The sequence below is a fragment of the Lycium barbarum genome, chromosome 1 (genome assembly GCF_019175385.1).
Source record: "Lycium barbarum isolate Lr01 chromosome 1, ASM1917538v2, whole genome shotgun sequence".
NCBI classification, from domain to species: Eukaryota; Viridiplantae; Streptophyta; class Magnoliopsida; order Solanales; family Solanaceae; genus Lycium; species Lycium barbarum.
The window spans coordinates 169,965,361-169,985,808 of NC_083337.1; the positions used below are offsets into that span (position 1 = coordinate 169,965,361).

The window sequence follows — 20,448 nt, forward strand, 5'->3', positions numbered from 1 at the left end:
ATCTAATGGAATGTAATGTACGTACCAGTGCCTCATGCCTCCCTGCCATGTGTTGGTATCCTCTATCCACTTTATGCGCAGGATTTCCTATGAAAGTGCGCGAGTGACGTCGATACCAACAAAAATACTCTGATAATGACTCTGGGTCTTGAGTTTCATACTCGGCCAGAATTGCCCTTTGTCGACGATTTTCCCACAAAAAGTCTGTTTGTGTAAAATTTTGTTAATTCTCTATTGTTATAACATACCGCTTGTCACGTTTGTAATGCAAAGGATCAATCTCAGCACATGGTCCCGGAATATGTTGCTTCCTACCGAATTGTCTGAGAACGCGGTCTACCACGTGCCACTCTCAATAGATCCCACAAATAAGGGGAACCTGCGCCATCCAAATAACTCGGCCACGCCGACACCACTCAGGGAGTCCATTAATGATGGCCTCTGAATAAGGCTGTCACACAAACTACGATAGAAAGAACATAAAATTACATGATAATAAAATAAATAAATTACACATAAGCGTAACTATTATATCAAAACGCCATTAACAACCATAATTATGATAAAATACCTGACCATCTGTTAGGTTGTCCAATACATCCCTACATATGGGTATCACAACACGTGCCTCATTTTCGCGAGCTTTACGATGAGTCCACTTTCGTGCAAGAGCCGTGTGTGGCTGAAGGGCCCTAGGTGGTGGCTGCATCGGTATAATTCGCTCCCAAGCCCAAACCTATATTAAAAATTTAAAATAAATACATAAAAACCTTATAACTATCAAATAGGACAACCAAATAAAATTATATAATTTTAAAGGTCACGTACCTGCAATAAGGAAATGAATCCACACACATCCTTGGCTTTCCTCAACGAAGCGCGGCATAAACAAGTATACAAATATGATAATGCAGCCGCTCCCCAAGCTTGTCTACTCATTGCTCTAAGGTCACGCATGTCAAGCAAATAGTCTAAATTAAGTAAGTCACCGAACTTATCTAGAAATATCGTGCCGCCACAAAGCCATAGCAAGTACAACCTAACCCGCTGTTGCACATCAATTTCTGGGATCTGATCTGTAATGTCATCTAAGCCTCTAATATATTCAATTAATTTATGTACTTCTAACCTACTAACACCATTAAAACAATTCAGACCGGGTGCCCAACCAGTAAGCTCATGGATCAATTGTTGCCACCCAACAATACCTATATTTCTAGCATTAAGATCATTCAAGGGATTACCATCAACAACCAAGCCAAACATGAGCTCAATATCTTGTAATGTGATGGTCGCCTCACCTGTACGCAGATGAAAGGTGTGCGTCTCAGGACGCCATCTCTCTATAAGTGCAGTGATGACTGCCCAATCATATGATACACATCCTACCTCTACTACTCCCCTAAATCCACACATGCCAAAGTAGTCAAGGATGTGAGGATGCAAAGGATGACGCCTCACGTGCTTCTAAAATTAAGTATTCGCGCGGCGAGGAAATAGGCATCCGGTCGGTCATCTCAAGGCACCATCCCACACATCCTATGATCGATGCTTCTCCTGGAGTGTTAACACATCGTACACTTCTGGGCCCGGATGTACGCATACCCGTGGAAACTCCATACCTTATATATATAAAAAAAAATGAAGTCCAGATCAAGCTATTTGGAGTAACTCACTATTAAAAAAAATATATTATTCCAATTTTAGCAGAACAAATATGCACTGGCTAGATAAAGCCAACTTCCATACGCCTTATTTAGAAACCACTGATAGTGGACCACATTAATACCTATAAGGTATAGACAAAATAATTGTCCACCCACTTAGACTTACGTCCCATATAATAAAGCATTATCATGACATTTTAAGTATCTTTTTTTTTTGGGCTACTGAGGCATCAATTAAGTTTCACTTTTCTGGCTATATAAATATCACATTAAAGGTACAATGAAAAACAATTAGTTATTCAAATCTTTTATATAACAATCCACAAAAATAACAACAAATTTCTTCAAAAGTGCTACTAAACAAATCGGACCTTTTATATAATAATGCTTCTAACAATCATATCTTAAGTTCACATTAAAATAACACAAATAACACAAACATATATCTTATTAAAATAACACAAACATATATCTTATTAAAATAACACAAACGTATTAAAATAATACAAATAAAAAATAACAATTAAGATATATAAGACAAACAGATCTATATCTACTATAAATATACAATATTATATGAGTTAGAAAAAATACCTTAATTTAAATAGCAATAAAAGATAAAGATGAAGAAGTTGCTCCAAAAATTAGACTGTAATGTAGGGTTTAAAAAGAAAATAAATGGAGGAGAAGGAGATGGAGAGGTTCTGTAACTTCAAAAATGGAGAAATGGAGGAAGAGGTGGAGGAGAAAGAGCTGAAAATTTAGGGCAACAAAAATGAGTCGTGGAACTGTCCACGTTTCACAATTATATATTGTAAAACGTGGACTGATCCATGTTATACAATATATTTTGTATAACGTGGATCAATTCACGTTATACATTTTATTTTATTTTTTAAATTTTTCAGTGATTGTCTGACATATGAAAAAATATTTTTGGGGTATAACGTGGATCAGTCCACGTTATACCCGTTTTGGTATATAAATTTTTCGCCATCCCCTTTTGGTTTATACCGTGTATTTTTATACTCTTTAGGCTCCGGACTCTGCTTTAGTGGGAGGAATATAGATTTTTTCTTAAATCTTATCTCCATCGGATCCGCAAAGTCAAGATATGTGTGCATATTTATTGTGTGTGGTTCCAAAGATCCATTTTGTTAACAGCTGATTTGAACCAATGTGCAATGGAAGTTGGATGTGTGTGGTGCAATTTTTGCAGGTTTCATAATGTGATAATCCAATATACTTATTTCTTTGTTAGGAAGTCCAAATAGTTCTTTGACGATTGATGCTACAGAATGAAAAGGCAAGGTAAAGTTTCATTATGGTTTACATTTCCATCGACATGTATAAGACATGAGCATCACTGTTAATAGATTTACTTATGCACGAGTAATTATTCATTTTTCTATCTTTTTTGTTAACTTATTCTCGGAACAATGCTATCACTTTTACAGAAATATGTTGATTACACGGATGGAAAAGGTAGTAGTATCAGAAAAGAAAAATATTTCCTCATTTGTGTGATACAGCAATTGACAATGTTGATGAACTTTTGTCCGTTCGAGACACAATATGTGCTTCTAAAGTAACGATGTCAATGAATGAGGATACAAAAAATGTGCACACGTTAGTCCTCAAACATATCATGTAAAACAAAGTCCCTTCCTGATCGAAAAATGATTAGCTTTCTTATTGCCGTATTATAATTTAAATGTAACTATTATCTAAAAAAATCTAATTATTAACTCAAAATATTTAACAAATAGGATTATTCCAAACATTTGATAGACAGATTTTTAAAATTGTCAACCTGCAAATACCAAAAAATAAGAAGGGTAAAGGTATGTTGGTGATCATGAAAAAAAGATATGTTGGTGATAGACATTTCACACTCAAATCGTTTCAATATGCAATACATATGCAGTGTGCACACTGCACAAAATCTTATTCACCTTTTGTTGTTTTTGGTAATGATAAACTTCAAAATCTCGAGTTGTTTCTTAATCTGATTAATTTTTTTCCTACGCAATAGGTCAGACATTGTAATTATCGTCGAAACATATGTGGTGTGCATTTTAAAGGGCTTCTAAATCTTGATAGTTACATGAAACCGTTGAATGTTTGTAATTTTCACGGTGGTTAGCAAATCTTATTCATCTTTTGTTGTTTTTGGAAATGATAAACTCCTAAATGTCGAGTTTGTTTCTTAATCTTTTTAAGTTTTATTTTACGCAATAGGTCAGACATTGTAATTAGCATCGGAAAATATGTGGTGTGCATTTTAAAGAGCTTCTAAATATTGATAGTTACATGAAATCGTCGAATGTTTGTAATTTTCACGGTAGTTAACAATATTTTTTAGGGTAGTTGAATTATTTGCTTGGTTTTACTATATAATTGACCCTGAAAAGCTATCCACTTCGGAAACATGGCTAATATTATTTAGAATCATTTTTTTTGTGTTTAAAGTATTTGCTTTCTGATATTATAAGCAAGGTTTCAATTTGGAGTATCTTCTTGCTTCCTCGATCCACTTCGGAAACATGATTACTTTTCTTTATTGACTCCCGGGTACTTATACTAGTTTAGATAATAATAATGGGAAATAAAACCGTCTAAGATAAGTAGAAGCTCGTTTGGATTTTCTTATAAGTTGGTCAAACCAGCTTATAAGTCATTTTTTAACTTATTTGAGTGTTTGACAAAAATAGAAAATAACTTAAATTAAGTTTAAAAGTACTTAAAATAAAAATCAAGAAGTTGTTCAACCACCCCCCCCCCCCCCCCACCTTTTTTTTTTGAGCTTAAAAACCATTTTGGTTTGACCAACAACTTTACCCTTTTATCTCTTATATTTTTTGTTAATTCCAATACTACTCTTACTTCTAAAAACCCTTTAAACACTTTTATCCAAACATGTAAGAAAATAATCCAAACGGGCTCTAGGCCAGGATCTTTGTGCACTTTCATATGCAATTGTAGTTAGATGTCACACAACGATCATTAATAAGAATGCTAAAAATGACAAAATAAATCTAAATGTAAATAAAGGAAAATTGTTCCAAAACAAACCTACAATGTATCCTAATCAATGCGGATTTAGCAATGCTTCAAGCATGCGGTGTGTGGAACTACTAATCCTCACTAATCCAAATTCACATCATAAAAAGTATATAAGGAAAAAAATACCCCAAATTTTTAATTACAAATAAATTTCTTTCAGGAAAATTTACACGACGTGACAAACATTTAGATTGTATAAGGAAAAAAAATTACCCCACATTCACATCATAAAAAGTTTATATAAGGGGAAAAAAACCCTAAAGTTTTAGTTAAATGTAAATTTCTTTTAGGAAAATTTCCGCGACGTGAAAAACATTTAGATTGTATTTATGAAAGATAGCTATGTTTCAAAAAACAACGAGTAGTAGCTACATTTTTTATTTTGTAGCAAATGCATAATACACGTGCGTAACTATATGCGTTAATACAACTCTTTCGCGTGATTTCAGCTGATACCCGCTAATTCTAGGGGTGGGCGTTCGGTTCTTCGGTTCGGTTTTATCAAACTTCGATTCGGCTATTTCGGTTTCGGTTTTTTGAAGCTGGACACTGAACCAAACTAATTCGGTTCGATTATTTCGGTTTCGGTTTTTTGAAGTTCGGTTTCGGTTTTTTCAATTTGGTTTTTTTTTATATGATATTAGAAGCGATTCCATTTACACTAATTCATATTCTCAAAAGCAACAAAACATAAAACTGATAAATTGAAATCAAAATCAAACAAACAGGATATATAAGAATAGAAAATCATAACTATGATATAGGATTACTAGGTGTTATATACATACAGTAAGAATAACTAAGAAAACACATAAAGGACATACATTAATCCCAAAGACACGTCCTAGTCACATTACTTTGTTAAGGATATTTGATTTTCTCAACTGAAGTGGAAAATCAGGGATACAAAAAAAAAAAGCGCTTGTTACAATTGGGTTTTTTTGGGCTTAAACTTAATGGGCCTAGACTATTTTAATTTTTTTGGATAATGTATTAAATTTCGGTGTGCGTTCGGTTCTTCAGTTCTGTTTTATTAAACTTCGGTTCGGCTATTTCGGTTTTGGTTTTTTTACGGTGGACACTGTACACCGAACCAAACTAGTTCGGTTCGGTTCTTTCGATTTCGGTTTTTTGAAGTTCGGTTCAGTCCGGTTTTTCAGTTTTCAATATTTATGCCCAACCCTAGCTAATTCAACGTAATTGTATGCTATACAATATGCACCGATACAACTATTTACCCGCGATTTAGCTAATTCAACGCAACTGTATGTGCTGGTACAACTGTAAGTATGCGCAGCTGTAGCTATGTTTCGTAAATATGCAAATTGTAGCTACATTTCGTAATCACAATCTAAACTATAGCTATTTATGGAATTTTTCATCTTCATTTTACCATTCCACCTCATCCTTCGATAATAAGTACTTAAAAAGTTTGAGATTAATGCTTAATTAATTGGTGTAATATTATATATATTACAAATTCAAAAAAACAACAATTTTCAGGTCCATTTGAAAAGGTCCTTAGGCCCAAGCCCAAATCCTTCTTTTAGCAGGCCCAAATTTATAATAATGGTTTCAGCCTCATTCTCCTCAATGTTCTCCAGCTATGAGACTGCTCTTCACCAGCTCCCTCTCTCTCTCTCTGCAAAAAAACTCATAATTTTTTCTCACCAATCCAATTGTATGTTTCTCTCTCGATTTATCTCACCATTCCTCTCTACATTTATTATTTTTATCTTTCTCTGATTTTGACAAAAAAAAAATCCCCTTTTTTTTGCGATGATTTTATGAGGTAAAACACGAATTTTCATGTAGTGGAATACAATGCTGTGTTTGTTACCCACTTTTCGAACAGAATTTCAACTTCGATATCATCACTTCTTGTAATTTTTAGTAAGAGTGTGAAAATGGCTGGTAGTTACGGTGTCCTCATTCGGGTTTACTGCAGTAAAAAAAAATCCAATTTTTGTTTTGAAAATGTAAATGATTAATTAAAAAAGCTTTTGTTGAGTCATGAGGTGGCATGGGCCGGGTCCAGGTGGACCCGGATTATTTGCATGGCACCTGAAGTTTAAGTAAAATTAGGAATTCTTGTGTGGTAAAATTAATTTCTCAAGTTCTTAAGCGACTCTTTAAAATGCTGGTCTTGCTTTGAATTTATTAATGTTTTTGATTCAGTGATAAGCACAAAAGTACCATTAATCTTGGTTGATATAACAAATTTAGGACCTGGAAGGAAATAACCCTTTTTACCTATAATTATAAACTTTACATTTTGCTGTGGTTCATCTGTATGATTAAGCTGCTGCAGTTCTTTTCGTCTTCATGTTTTGTTCTTTAATAATTTACATACCCCCCCCCCCCCCCCCAAACAACCCCGCACCCTAAAAAAGAGCATTTTCAGGAAAAAAGGTTGAATCTTTAAAAAAGTGTGCATCCACAAATTGGTTTAGGTTTACCATTAGAATAAATAGATAAAGAAACAAGCTAGTAATGTGATATACAATTTACGGATAAAAAGAAGAAATGAAATTTACGGATATAACTTTTTCGTTGTAGCCTGTTTTGGTAATGTGTCATCGTGCTGAGGGTCTATCGGAAACAACCTCTCTACCCCACAAAGGTAGGGGTAAGGTATGTGTACATCCTACCCTCACCAAACCCCACTTGTGGGATTACATTGGGTATGTTGTTCTTATTGTTGTTATCTTGCAATCTAAGAGTTGGTTTCTGATAATGCAGTACATTTGAGCAGTTTTGTCAAACGCTTGGTTGAGGTGTGCTAAAGCCCTGAAGTTCGATACAACACAAAGTGAAGGAAACATTGTTTAGATGGAGCCTTAGAACGCCAAGCGTTAAGGTGTGTGTTTCAATGTGATGATCAAATCTTGATGACGTGTTGCTACTTGGTCCAATGTTATGGCGAAAAGATTTGTTTTGTTAGTCCTTCTTGCTCATGGGGTTTTTCTTGAAGTGATATCAATGTAGCTTACAAAGTGCCAAATTGATTATTACAGAGACTTTATGGGTGAATATTTAGTGATTAGGAATAGGAAATTAGGAATGGGTCAAAGATGTGTCTTTGCCTTTGAATAAGGGATATAATATGCTTTTTGGACTTGATTGTCATGGTTTTTTACTGCATATATTTCACTCGGTTACAAGCTAGAGACATTTTTTTTTTTTAAATTGGTTGCAAACTAAGAGTTCTCATTCATCACACCAGTTGCGATGATATGCACCTTTCTTTAGTTTTATCTTTTCTTACCATCTATAGCTTTATAATGCAAACTTTGAATTGTTCACTTTGTGCAGTTTGTTGAACAAGGCCCATGTTGCCTTCCATGATCTAATTTTGGGATATAAAAGCAATTTGTTCTAGATGTTCTCTTTGGATAAACAATGTTTCTTTTGTGGTAGAGCTTTTGCTATGCCCACTGTGATTCTCTCAAGTGATATATAAGCTATAAATATTCAGATGTTAAAGCTTATGAGGTAAATAGTAGAAGTCTAGGATTTTCCTCTTCTATTTATTTGGATTTTGGAGAAGGGAGGGTGGTCTATTGTTGGTTGAGAGGCTGGTTGATGGTACAACCAGAAAGTGTGTCTATTCCCTTTTTGCATTCTAACCTAATTGCATCTTTGAGGACTCAATAAACAAGTGCAGTTTCTTTCCCTTCCCGTTCTATATGTATTATCTCTTGTTTATTATCTCTGGCTCTCAATGTTTCCTTATGGACCTTTTGAAAATCGAAATATCTCCTTGCTGAGTCACCAAGGCAAAACAGGAGATTTTGGGTATATGTACAGTCAAACCTCTCTATAAAATCACCATTGGGTCCGAATTTTTTTGGATGTTATAGAGAATTGTTGTTATACACCTATACCAACATTTGACATTTAGATAATAGTTGGCTGTTATAGGCAAAAAGATGCATAAAATCAATTTTTTTTAATTTTTTAATGTTATAAAAAATAATAAAATTATTGAAATTTTAAATCTCAAAGATATGCATACTTCGCTAACTATACATTAAAGAAAGTTAATACAATTTCAATAAATTCATAACTAAATGTATGAAGTTTTAAGCTCTAAGACACACATTTTAAATCAACTGAAATTAAATTCTTTCAATATTGATGGAAGACATTTGTAACTGAAGTTTGTTTCGTAGATTCCAATCTCTTAGTGGTGATACAACGCTTGATTTCCATTTTGAAAATTATTTATAAATAAAAATAGAAGACAATGATATTTTTAGATTACAAATTTGTATTCATATGTAATATTCTGACATAAATATAGTATATTAAAGTATCAGATTAAATATTTGGTCAAAATCTCTACACTTATTATTAGTATTCATAGATATTCTTTTTTTATAAAGATGGATAACTATTATATTACCAAAAAAGAAGATAGCTGTTATATGGGGGGTAATTTTACAAAGATCATACTGTTATAAAGTTGTTGTTATAGAGAAGTAAAATATAACATAAAAAACCGGTTCCAAAAAAACTTAGCTGTTATAGAGAGGTGTTGTTATATGCGGATGAGGTCTGACTGTAGTTGGAGTGATGCTGTCAGGACAAAGATAAATAAAAAACAAAAAAACCATATAGTAAGTTAAAGTTAAGTCTGAGTTAGTTATCCTCGTCATTCTGATTGTACAACAGCCTAAATTAAATGTCAAATTTGAATGCCTTTGTTAGAATTCTGTCAATGTTCCGCTCACCTTCAGTTGCTATTAAACTGATCGATTTGGCAGTTGCTATTAAATCGACACACCAAAAAAAAAAAAAAATGCCGAGCAAACCAAGAGTTGCGAAAGCATTTCGTGCTATGAAAGATATCGGAATCTCCCAAGAAAAGGTGAAGCCAGTCTTAAAGAGACTTATAAAATTGTATGACAAGAACTGGGAGCTTATTGAAGAAGAGAATTACAGAGCACTTGCAGACGCTATATTTGAAAAAGAGGAGGCAGAGGTTCAATCTATCCTTTCTCTTCATTTCTTCTCTTTCTCAAACATCTCTATTCTACCCTGAAATTTCATTCCATTTCTGTACAAAGCATTTTTATTTTGCTTGATACAAATTGATTTTTTTTTGTTTGCATTATTTTTGCAGGCAACAGAAAGTAAGAAGCCTGAGAATACTGAAGTACAAGCTCTATTTTGTTTCCTGTGTTTTGTATATGTATTCTTGTTGATGCTTATTGGTATCTTTTCTCATTTCCCTTTATCTTATCTTGGTGCCTTGTCATGTTTCTAGCGAGAAGAGGTTTTGGAGGAAGAAGTGGATGAGGAGCCTGAAAGACCCTTAAAGAGATTGCGATTAAGGCATCAAGAAGTTCAAGCTTCATCTTCTGCTAACAATTCTAGTTCTGTTTCAGCTGGAACTAATTCCCAGGGTCGCTCACAAGACCCTCAGCTGAATATTAGAAGTGCAGCAGCTGAGTCCCAATCTGTCCCATGTCTGACGTATGCTAGAAACAAAGGAAAGCAACCAGTCTCACCTAATAGTGCTGACAGATTGGAGAATAATGCTAATTCTCGGCAGAATCTTCTCAAAGGGAAGGAAACTCAAACACCTCAAATCATGTCCGGGGAGAAAAGCTTAGTCATCAAAGAGCCAAACTCTGAGCCTGGCATCGACCTGTCCCCAAAACAGAAGATGTTGGGTACTCATGCTTTTATCAAGCCTAAGGATGAACCATATACCGTTGATCTGCCACAGTTTGAAGTTCCTATTGCTGTTATTCACCCTGGTATGTATTATCTATCTCAAATAGTTAAAGACTTTGCTCCTTATGATGTCACAATTTAAATTCTTCATGCTAATTAAATTTTTCGGCAGCAAGTAGAGCTAGATATTTTTCTCCGTTGAGGAACTAGGCTCAATACATGACATCTCTAGATTGGTTTAGTGGTTTACTAATTGATGTTCTGGAATGATGCCATTGTATTCGGCAAGTTCTCTCTCTCTTAGCTAATGTCTGGAATAACTCTCTTTGTCCCAATTTGTTTGGCACCATTTTTTTTTCATCAGTCTAAAAAATATTGGCACCTTTCTATATTCAAAAACCCCAATTACTCACCTTCTCATTTTGCTTTTAATGAGATGCTCTTGTAGATGTTGATGTGTGTGGACCCTACTTCAAGGGTACTTTTTTTTACTTCATACATAGTAAGCTTTTGTGTCAAACGTCCTCTATTTCTTAAACCCTGTTTCAGTAATATTGTGCCAAACAAATTGAAACAGAGGGAATATAACCTTATATTTGTCTGTACTCTGTAGTGGATGTCTCTTGGGAAGTTTCTTGGTTCTTAGCTTCAGTTCTCCTTTCTAAAGGTCACATTATTTGATTCTGTAGAGCCATCATACAACAAAGGTTCTTCAAGTGGTAATGCCTCAACAAAACAGCCAGAAACTTCTGAAACCTCAGCAACAGAACTGAGAGGCGGAAGAGAAGCAGATAAGGACTTTCCAACTTCATCAAATGGACTGGCAACAAGTCATGAACTAGATATTGCCTCCTCGACTTCTGGAGAGGTTAAAATCACTATAGACTGTGATGCGGCTCTTGGTAGATCAGACTTCCATTTGCCTAGTCTAGAGGCTGTTCTGAAGTTGGTGGAGGATAAATATCTTAAACCATACAAAGCCCTGGACCCCTACTTTTCTGTGCCGAAGCTGATGAAAGACACGTGCGAGTGCTTTTTGGAGCTGGGAACTCAGTACAATCATGAATTGCAAGAAACTACAAATGTGGATGCAGAAAATGATATTGGTTATAGAAGCATGGCCCTAGTTCCTTCTAATGGATCTATAAATTTAGAACTTGATTCTGGGGAGGCTCAACCCAAGAAATCACAGCTACCTCCTCCTTGTAATGGTCACACCTATAGTGCTCCAGATATTGATCAGAGTATTCTTGAACATGATAACTCTCAGAGTCCAGTGGCTCTGTGTGGATCTAAAGATTTAGAACTTGATGGTGGGGAGGCTCAACCAGAGAAACAACAGCTCCCTCCTCCTTGTAATGGTCACAACAACAGCACCTCAGCTGATCAAAAAGAATCTTTGGAGAACTGTGGTAGTGCACCAGAGATTGATCAGAATATTCTTGAACATGATACTTCTCAGAGTCCAGTGGCTCTGTGTGGATCTAAAGATTTAGAACTTGATGGTGGGGAGGCCCAATGTAATGGTCACAACCACAGCACCACAGCTGATCAAACTGAATCTGTGGAGAACTGTGGTTGTGCTCCAGAGATTGATCAGAATATTCTTGAACATGTTAGCTCTCAAAGTCCGGTGGCTCTGTGTGAATCAACTCAAGATGAAACAGGTACTTGTGTTGTTACAGATATAACCAAGGGGCAAGAGAAGGTTATGATTTCATTGGTGAATGAAGTTAATGACAAAAGTCCGCCATCCTTTCACTACATTGCTCATAATGTGGTTTTCCAGAATGCATATCTGAACTTCTCTCTGGCTCGTATTGGAGATGACAACAGTTGTTCAACTTGCTCTGGTGATTGTTTGTCACTGTCCACACCTTGTGCATGCGCATACGAAACTGGTGGTGATTTTGCATATACAAAAGAAGGTCTTGTTAAAGAGGAGCTTCTTAAAGAGAGTATTTCTATGAATCGTGACCCCAAGAAACACTGCCAATTCTTTTGCAAAGAATGCCCATTGGAAAGATCGAAAGATGAGGATATTATCGAACCTTGTAAAGGTCATCTAGTGAGGAACTTCATCAAAGAGTGTTGGTGGAAATGCGGCTGTGATAGACAGTGTGGGAACCGTGTGGTGCAGCGAGGTATTAGCCGCAAGTTACAGGTAAAAATTTGCAGTTCATGTTGCAATGGTCTTTGGTAATGTGCAGTAGTAATTCATGCATTACATTTTGAGGCACACTTTTGCTTTGTTTTTGAGCTTCTTAGAAATCACTTTCTTTTCTTAGCGATTACTTCTAAAATAGTTGTTGGTATCCATTATTAACTTCGTCTAGGTTTTTTGTTGGTTTTACTTATTTCAGGTGTTTATGACTCCTGATGGGAAAGGATGGGGCTTACGTACCCTTGAGGACCTTCCGAGAGGTGCTTTTATTTGCGAGTATGTTGGAGAAGTTCTTACCAACGCAGAACTCTTTGATCGCGTTTCACAAAGCCCCAACAGAGAGGAACATTCTTATCCCGTGCTGCTTGATGCTGATTGGGGTTCAGAGAATGTCTTGAAGGATGAAGAGGCCCTTTGTTTGGATGCGACATTTTTCGGGAATGTAGCCAGGTTTATCAATCACAGGTAAGTTTACATCGTAGGATGTCAGTTTTGCACCAACTTTTTTATTTTTAGTCTTAGGAGTTATAACTTATAAGTGTTGTACTTTGACTATTGATTCAGATATCAGGTGGTACGTACTTAAATTACTTCCGGTTCTTTTCTGCATTTTAACTTCTCAAATGCTGATGAATTTTTCTCTTTTCTTGGTTATTTGATGATTCATATTGCAAGTGAGGTAAAACCATTAGTTGGATATCTCGTGTTCAGTCGGCATAAAACATTGACATCCTTTGCAATGAATTCTGCTTATGTTTTCTCTTTTCATATTCCTGCATCTAGTCACCTTTAACTACTGTCTCTAAATCACGCTATACATATTTGTGTGCTTAGAAATTTGTACCATGTCAGAATCCATTTTGTTTTTGGAAAGTAAAAGAAGAAATGGAGAGAGAATGAAAGAATGTAAGGAAACAATAGCCAAAAGAAAGCTATGCATATTTTGTGTATTTGATATATTAGATATTTGCATCTCGATTAAATATGTTATTAACCTGTGTCTGTGCATGTGATTTATTTTATTGTTTTTCCGGTCCAGATGTTTTGATTCAAATATGGTTGAAATACCAGTTGAAATAGAGACTCCAGATCACCACTACTATCATGTAAGGAACATTGTGCTTCTGAATCTTCACTTTCACTTCGTCCTCAATATTCAGTATTCCTAGCTCTTCATACTGACGGTTTTTTGGGATATCTCATGTGTTGCTTGATGTAGCTTGCCTTTTTCACTACAAGAAAGGTTAAGGCATTGGAAGAGCTCACTTGGGTGAGTCGGCTTGATCTGGTTCACTCATGCTCATTGTATTGTGGTGCCCTTCATTTTGCTTTAAAGATATCTGTCCATTCAATACTCTCTATATATAAATTCTCTATCTTTATACACACATATACAAATAGAGAGAAAGTGTCGGATTGTGGGTGTGTATGTGAGTGAGTGAGATAGATATGAATCTTCTATATTTATTATGCTCTATTTGGACCCGTTGATTCTAATAATCTACCTTCATCGTTAAGCTGGTGTTGGTGTCAACAGTTGATTTACTAAATTAATTTATCGGATATTGTCTTTCTATTTTTTGTCTTTTTGTTCTTAGAAAAAGAAATCCTTAATTACTCAACTCTTAAAACAAGCCAAGTAGTTTGAAAATAGGATGGTTAATAGTAATGCTCCTAGAGAAAAAAAAATAAGCACTTATATCAAGATGTTCAATGATTTTACCAATTGAATGAAGTCAACAGAGAAAAGATGGTAGTCAAGAGGTTGACTCTGTCAAACTCAGCTGATATGGCATGAAAGATGAGCAGTAATGGTGTCTCAACGTTTTTAACATATCTAGTTTTTGGAATGATGAGCATGCCTTGATTCCCTGTAGCTTCTTTTAGATATTTGACAGTATATTTTCTGGACAAACATTGGATTTGTCCTTGCAGGATTATGGTATTGATTTTGATGACCATGAACATCCAGTAAAAGCATTTAAATGCCAGTGTGGTAGTAAGTTCTGCCGAAATATGAAACGTCCAAGAAGTAAGTGTTATTCCAGAGCATAAAGTGATATTATCTATCGTTGTTTTAACAGTTTGGATTTTCAAGTCAAAGTTTCCATCTTGCTTCACTAGTAAAAGTTTTTAGCTGCTGCATGGTTTGGTAACTTGATGAAGTGTTCATGGGTCCAAATGCATGACTGATCATTTAATTCATAATAATGTGTAACCTGCAGTGGCTGTCTAAAGACACCCTATTGATTTGACATTTTCATAATTGACTGTAACTCTACTAAAAGGAATGATGTTCGATACTAAAAGTCTGTATAGGGTTAGAGGAAACTTGCCCTTGTTTGTAAGATGAGACAATGGCAACAATGTAAGGTGGGTAGGTAATATTTTGCATTTTACACATGATAAACCTATAGCACCCCCCCCCCCCCTTACCCCCTATACTTCCCCTCGATTTTCCTTCAATAAAGACTTTGCTTTTGTATCATTCTACATTTGTCTTCAATTAGGCACTCAAGGACTGCCTAGTGGTCAAGTGGGTGAAAACTTTGGAAATTAGGATTCAAATTCTTCAAAGACAACTCTAGGTGAATTTTTTCCATCTATCTAAGCCTTGGTAGGCAGAGTTAGCTGGTACTAAACTGGTGGGAGATAGTAGGTATCCGGTGGAATTGTTGAAGAGTGGCAAGCTCGCCTGGACATCACCGTATTATTTTCAGTATTGAACCAATTAAGTTGTCATGCATGATGATCTTAGTCAAGTTTCGTGTTGTTAGTCACTCTAGTCGTCATGCTACCATGTAGGAACCAGAGCAAGGAGAGGATGGTGATTATTTCCGAATAACTTATGGCTGATTTCTGGCCTTGGGGTGATCAAGAAAGCTGTTATGACCGTAACTTCGAGGACTCCAGGAGGGGTTCTGGGGAACTTGTGCATTTGTGTACACCGCAGAAGGGTAACATATTGGTAGTTGCAGATTATATGGCGAATAAGCTAGATCTGCTGCCTCTCTTGTTGTATATGTGGATTTTCGGTTCATTTGATTAGATGCTGGAGGACTTTGCTTTTGTTTGCCCACGCATGGGTACCATAGCATAATGTGGTCTAGGCCATGCGATTAGCCTGAAGACACTGAACTTGCCTTTTAAACTCTCATTCTTGTGCTTGTAATTGTAGCTTGCCCAGTTCTTTCCATTCTCAATTTGCCTTGTTATTTTTCTTTTTAAATTGATTTTTTTTTCTGGGTAACTAATCAATTGTATTGCCAGAAGGGAAGGTTTCCAGCTCAAGATAAAATAAAACAGCCACTGTCTCTCTTTGAAATTGCACAAGAAATTTATCCAAGGGAGATGGCACAGCATGTTGAATGAAGCTATGAGCTTAATCATGTTGCATTTTCATTTGTCTGGCCAACAAAATATAAAGGGCTTAATATTTTCGATAAGCAAACACTTTCATATAAAACGGCAACACTAGAACTTTGCAGGTTCATCCAATACAAAGGGCAACTTACCTTTTTATTAAGAACATCAACTTGATTCTTGAATAATCCACTCTACTGCTTCTCCTATTGGAACACAAGGATATCCATTTTCGCTGGAAAAGCCATGTTTCTACTATCAATAATTTTGATTTCACCAAAACATTTTCCTTGTGCATCAACGAATACAAATAAGGTCCTGAGAGACCTGTTCTTGACTTTAATCAGACCCACTAAAGAATTTTATCTATATTTTCTTTTATCTTACTGTCTTTTCTTCCAAAGGATTGCGGTTGATATAAAAGGCGTCCCACGCCTGAAAGGCAGAACCAAGTGGAAGATGCAACATACACTTGAATTCTAATATATACAATTATACATACAAACAAGTACACACACTAAATTTGGATGTGTGCATAGCAGAAGGTGTAATGCCCTCGCATCTATATCCGGGATCTGCTTCTGTCTATAACTCTTCAATAATCATGTACACACCGCATAAGGACTAGAAATTAAGAAACAGAGTATTGCACAAGGTTTGCCTCCAGTGACAAGGAGTCTCTATTATGAGGCTTGGAGAGCACTTCATCCTCACAACCACTAGGCATAGTGGGATTAATGCCCCCTGGATTCAATGGGAACAGAATCTTGTAGTAACCTTCCATTATTTGGCCCATATTGCAAGTTTCAGCAACCTTTGGTATCTGTTCAACAGTAAAACACTTCTTAAGCATACACGTGACTTGTCATCGTTAGTTCAAATGATCAAGTAGGACATTTTACGGACAAGTATTTCACTTGGTATCTACTATCTTCACTAGCATAGGTACCGAGATTGAGTAACTTTGCCCACAAAGACCAAGCAGATGAAAGAAAATCAACTAATATTTTTTTTTTTGAAACTGGTAACTATTAACTAATATATTTTTTTTAATAGTAACTATTAACTATTAACTAAAAAAAAAATATCAACTAATATTTTTTTAAATCTCTACTGGGACCAGAACACTAGTCTCCTATCTTTTTCACCCACTACATTGATAGTTCAAGGGATTAAGTACTTCATTAGCAAAATCACCAAACTAACTTCGTCCAGAAAAGAAAAATCCCACCCTTGAAATTCGGGAAATGGTTGGACTGTGGGTATTATTCGTTCACATATATTATCATCTGACTGTTTATCACAACATATGGCGCTTTTTAAAATAAAAAATGTTATTAAATTTACTATAAATGGAATGAATACTCCGATTTGTTTAGTCTCGTTCTTTATGCTATTCTACTAGTTGATGGAGACACCATGTTAAAATGCCCTTCTTATATTGAACGTATGCGAGAAAGAGATTTCCGTACCTGATAAATGTCTCTGAGATACCCATGGAGGTTGGGGAATTCAATGAGCTTCTTCTTGGTGCATTTAAAGAGCACATTGTAGACCACATCAAACCGAATCAAGGTAGTGAACAAACACACATCTGCAAGTGTCAAAACATCCCCGCATAAATACCTTGAACCCCCCAAATGATCCTCCAACATTTCCAGTGTTCTAAACAACCCTTCTGCTGCCTTATCGTATGCTTCTTGACTTTGTGCAAATCCACACCTACAATAATATGAGAAGGTCACGCAAATTACTTTTCATTCTTCCGAATTCGTACATCAAATTGTGAGTAATAGTAATGAGATTTCCTAATATCATGCTAAGAATAGATAGAATTTTCATAAGAAAAATGCCATCCGTTTGATAAGAGAAATTATATAGTCCACTCAACTGGCAGTTCCTGTGCTTGCCACTCGTAGAAAGTTACTCGATATAGACTAATTGAAGTGCGTGTAAATTGACTAAAATTAATTGTTATGCACTTGCATACTCTCTATTTCAACTCAGGTGACGTTCTCCCATTTTAGACGTCCCAAAATGTGACATCATTCGATTTTTACACAAATTTTATAGGCTTAATACCTAGATGAACCCTTAAACTTGGCATGTTTTGTAAGATAGGCATATAAACTTATAAGGTGACCAGATAGACACTTAAACTTACTCAAAGTGTATTTTTCAAGTTTTTCAGTTGTTTTGAAAACAAAAACTATATTTTTCAAACACTCACAATTTTCATGGCCAAACAAGCCCTAAATATATCACAAAATATTTTTTTTAAAATGCAAAAATAAGGCAAACGCATATACATGAGACTATAAATGTGCACTTAAACCAATAAATACTCGCTAATCGCAATTTTGCAGCTTTCAATTAACTCGGTTTTTTTTTTACACTTGATTAATTAAAAAACAATAACTTTAACCAATAAAAATCCTTAAAAAAAGAAATTTCAAATTAAGAGCAGTTCCTGTGCTTGCCACTCGTAGAAAGTTACTCGATATAGACTAATTGAAGTGCGTGTAAATTGACTAAAATTAATTGTTATGCACTTGCATACTCTCTATTTCAACTCAGGTGACGTTCTCCCATTTTAGACGTCCCAAAATGTGACATCATTCGATTTTTACACAAATTTTATAACTTTTAAGAATACAAAATCATTAAATTATTCAACCTTTTGAAACTTTGATATAGTCTCTTGCTCTGTCTAATTAATTGCTTAGCTATTACATTTATATTCTTTAAAATCTATAGGTCAGATTAAAATACTAAAATCTACGTCTATTCATATACTAATCACATAAAACAGAACGAATGAGTAACTTGAGAAAAGAAAATCCAAGTATCCTTTTTTCTTCAGAATTACACAAACTAATTTTTTTATCCATTACTTTTATACTTTTGCCACTATCATTAACCTAATACATTAAGCCAAATTAAAATCTTACACACTATCACATAAAATGAGACAGAGCTAGTAACTTGGAAAAAAAATAATCCAAATTATACTCTTTTTCTACAAAATTACACACATAACAAAATTACCTGTACACGCCATTGTTAACGTTTGGATAGATTATATCGTTCCATTTTCGTATCTCATCTTTCAATGCAGTTGGTGCAAGATCCAACTCACTATTTCCAGCTATTCCATAAAAACCCGAATTAAAAAACTCAATAATATCATAACTCTCATTACAAAAAACATCTTTTTTCTCCACATCCCACAACATAGGCACAGTGGACCTACCACTATAACCACCACTTCTCAAATTATAAACCTCTTTTAAGGTTTTACATCCATTAGCTTTATCCAAACAAGGAACAATCTTATCCTTACCCGGGTCGGGTAAAACCCGAAATTCCCATGACCCGTCAATTCCGGGTGAAGCAATTGAAACTGGTATAGAATCTTCTAGACCCTTTAAAGCTCGTACAATTAGTGTTCTGTGGGCCCATGGACATGGTAGGCCCACGTAAAGGTGTAGTTTCTTCAATTTTGGGTTAGAATTTAAATTGTTTAAGCGAAATTGAGAAGTGGGTCGGGTGTAAGATCCGGTTGGGTCGGATGGAGCGAGCTGGGACATCATAAGATGCCACGTGGCGGACCATGTGGAACGGACGGTGGAGATGAGGAGTTGGGGTGGTAGGGATGGACCCCATAGGAGTTTAGTGATTGTGTTTATGAGTTTAGTGTTGTTTGGGGTTTGGTTAAGTGACATTTTTGGAGTTGAGATGCATGATTTAGGATAAAGGGTTTTAGGGTGTGAATTTGTTTTTGATTTTGATGGAGGAAATGGAATGGAGATGAAGGAGGTGACATGAGTAGAGTACATTTTTTTTTTTGTGTTACAGTAGGAAATTTGGAGGGGATGAAGAGTTGTAAAGTATTGGCCTGGGCCAAAATATCTGGACCAATACACAATTGTTTGTTCGAGCTGCCTTTGATATTTGAATATTTTCTACTTAGGATGCGTTTGGTATCAAGGATTTTATTTTTCTTGGAAAAGAAGTAATTTTCTTATTTATTTTTTAACTTTTGGTGAGTAAATAGGAAATATTATCACAAATACTTTTATATATAATCTATGCAATTACTATGAAGTGGTGGGAGGTTGGGTTATGGTCTGGAGGGTGGGGACTAGGAGGTCGTGAGAGGACAATGAGCTTGGCATGCCGCTACCTTGTTCTTCTTATTCCTCACTATGGAAGGTAAAAATTCACAGGAGATCATATTTTGACGCCGCTATTTAACATTTAGAAATTGTGAATGTTTACAAACTTTGAAACAACTTCAAACATGCTGTGTTTGGTCAAGTCTAACTTTAGTCGCAACAGAATTTTGAAAATTACGTATGGGTGGAGTTCAGATGAAAATGGCTAAACTTCATATAACAATAATTGAACTTAAAAAAAGGCTAAAGTTCATGTACTATGACTGAAGTTTGATCATTTTTACTTAAACTTCATACTGTTATGACAGTGTAAACAACGCCGCCT

The 20,448-nt window shown here is 35.3% G+C and overlaps 2 protein-coding genes across 10 annotated transcripts; one reads left to right on the top strand and one right to left on the bottom strand.

Moving 5' to 3' along the window:
- The first annotated feature begins 6,283 nt into the window (after positions 1-6,283).
- On the top strand, positions 6,284-15,778 carry LOC132607723 (probable inactive histone-lysine N-methyltransferase SUVR1). 9 transcript variants are annotated; one of them, XM_060321826.1, is made up of 13 exons: positions 6,344-6,414; positions 7,293-7,367; positions 7,476-7,593; positions 8,049-8,228; positions 9,503-9,720; positions 9,862-9,894; positions 10,006-10,501; positions 11,108-12,582; positions 12,782-13,047; positions 13,622-13,688; positions 13,802-13,852; positions 14,518-14,614; positions 15,388-15,778. In XM_060321826.1, the coding sequence occupies exons 5-13, from the start codon at positions 9,538-9,540 to the stop codon at positions 15,411-15,413; spliced, it is 2,694 nt and encodes an 897-aa protein (XP_060177809.1). In that variant the 5' UTR covers positions 6,344-6,414; positions 7,293-7,367; positions 7,476-7,593; positions 8,049-8,228; positions 9,503-9,537; the 3' UTR covers positions 15,414-15,778. The 9 variants fall into 9 exon arrangements, with proteins under 9 accessions (XP_060177817.1, XP_060177790.1, XP_060177805.1 ...); XM_060321834.1 differs by lacking the exon at positions 7,293-7,367 and having other exon boundaries at positions 6,284-6,414; XM_060321803.1 differs by lacking the exon at positions 8,049-8,228 and having other exon boundaries at positions 7,476-7,594; positions 9,482-9,720.
- A 609-nt stretch (positions 15,779-16,387) lies between these two features.
- Positions 16,388-19,865, bottom strand: LOC132607757 (uncharacterized). Its single transcript, XM_060321839.1, has 3 exons — positions 18,994-19,865; positions 17,418-17,667; positions 16,388-16,768 (listed from the first exon to the last, which is right to left on the bottom strand). The coding sequence occupies exons 1-3, from the start codon at positions 19,782-19,784 to the stop codon at positions 16,577-16,579; spliced, it is 1,233 nt and encodes a 410-aa protein (XP_060177822.1). The 5' UTR covers positions 19,785-19,865; the 3' UTR covers positions 16,388-16,576.
- Positions 19,866-20,448: the final 583 nt, after the last annotated feature.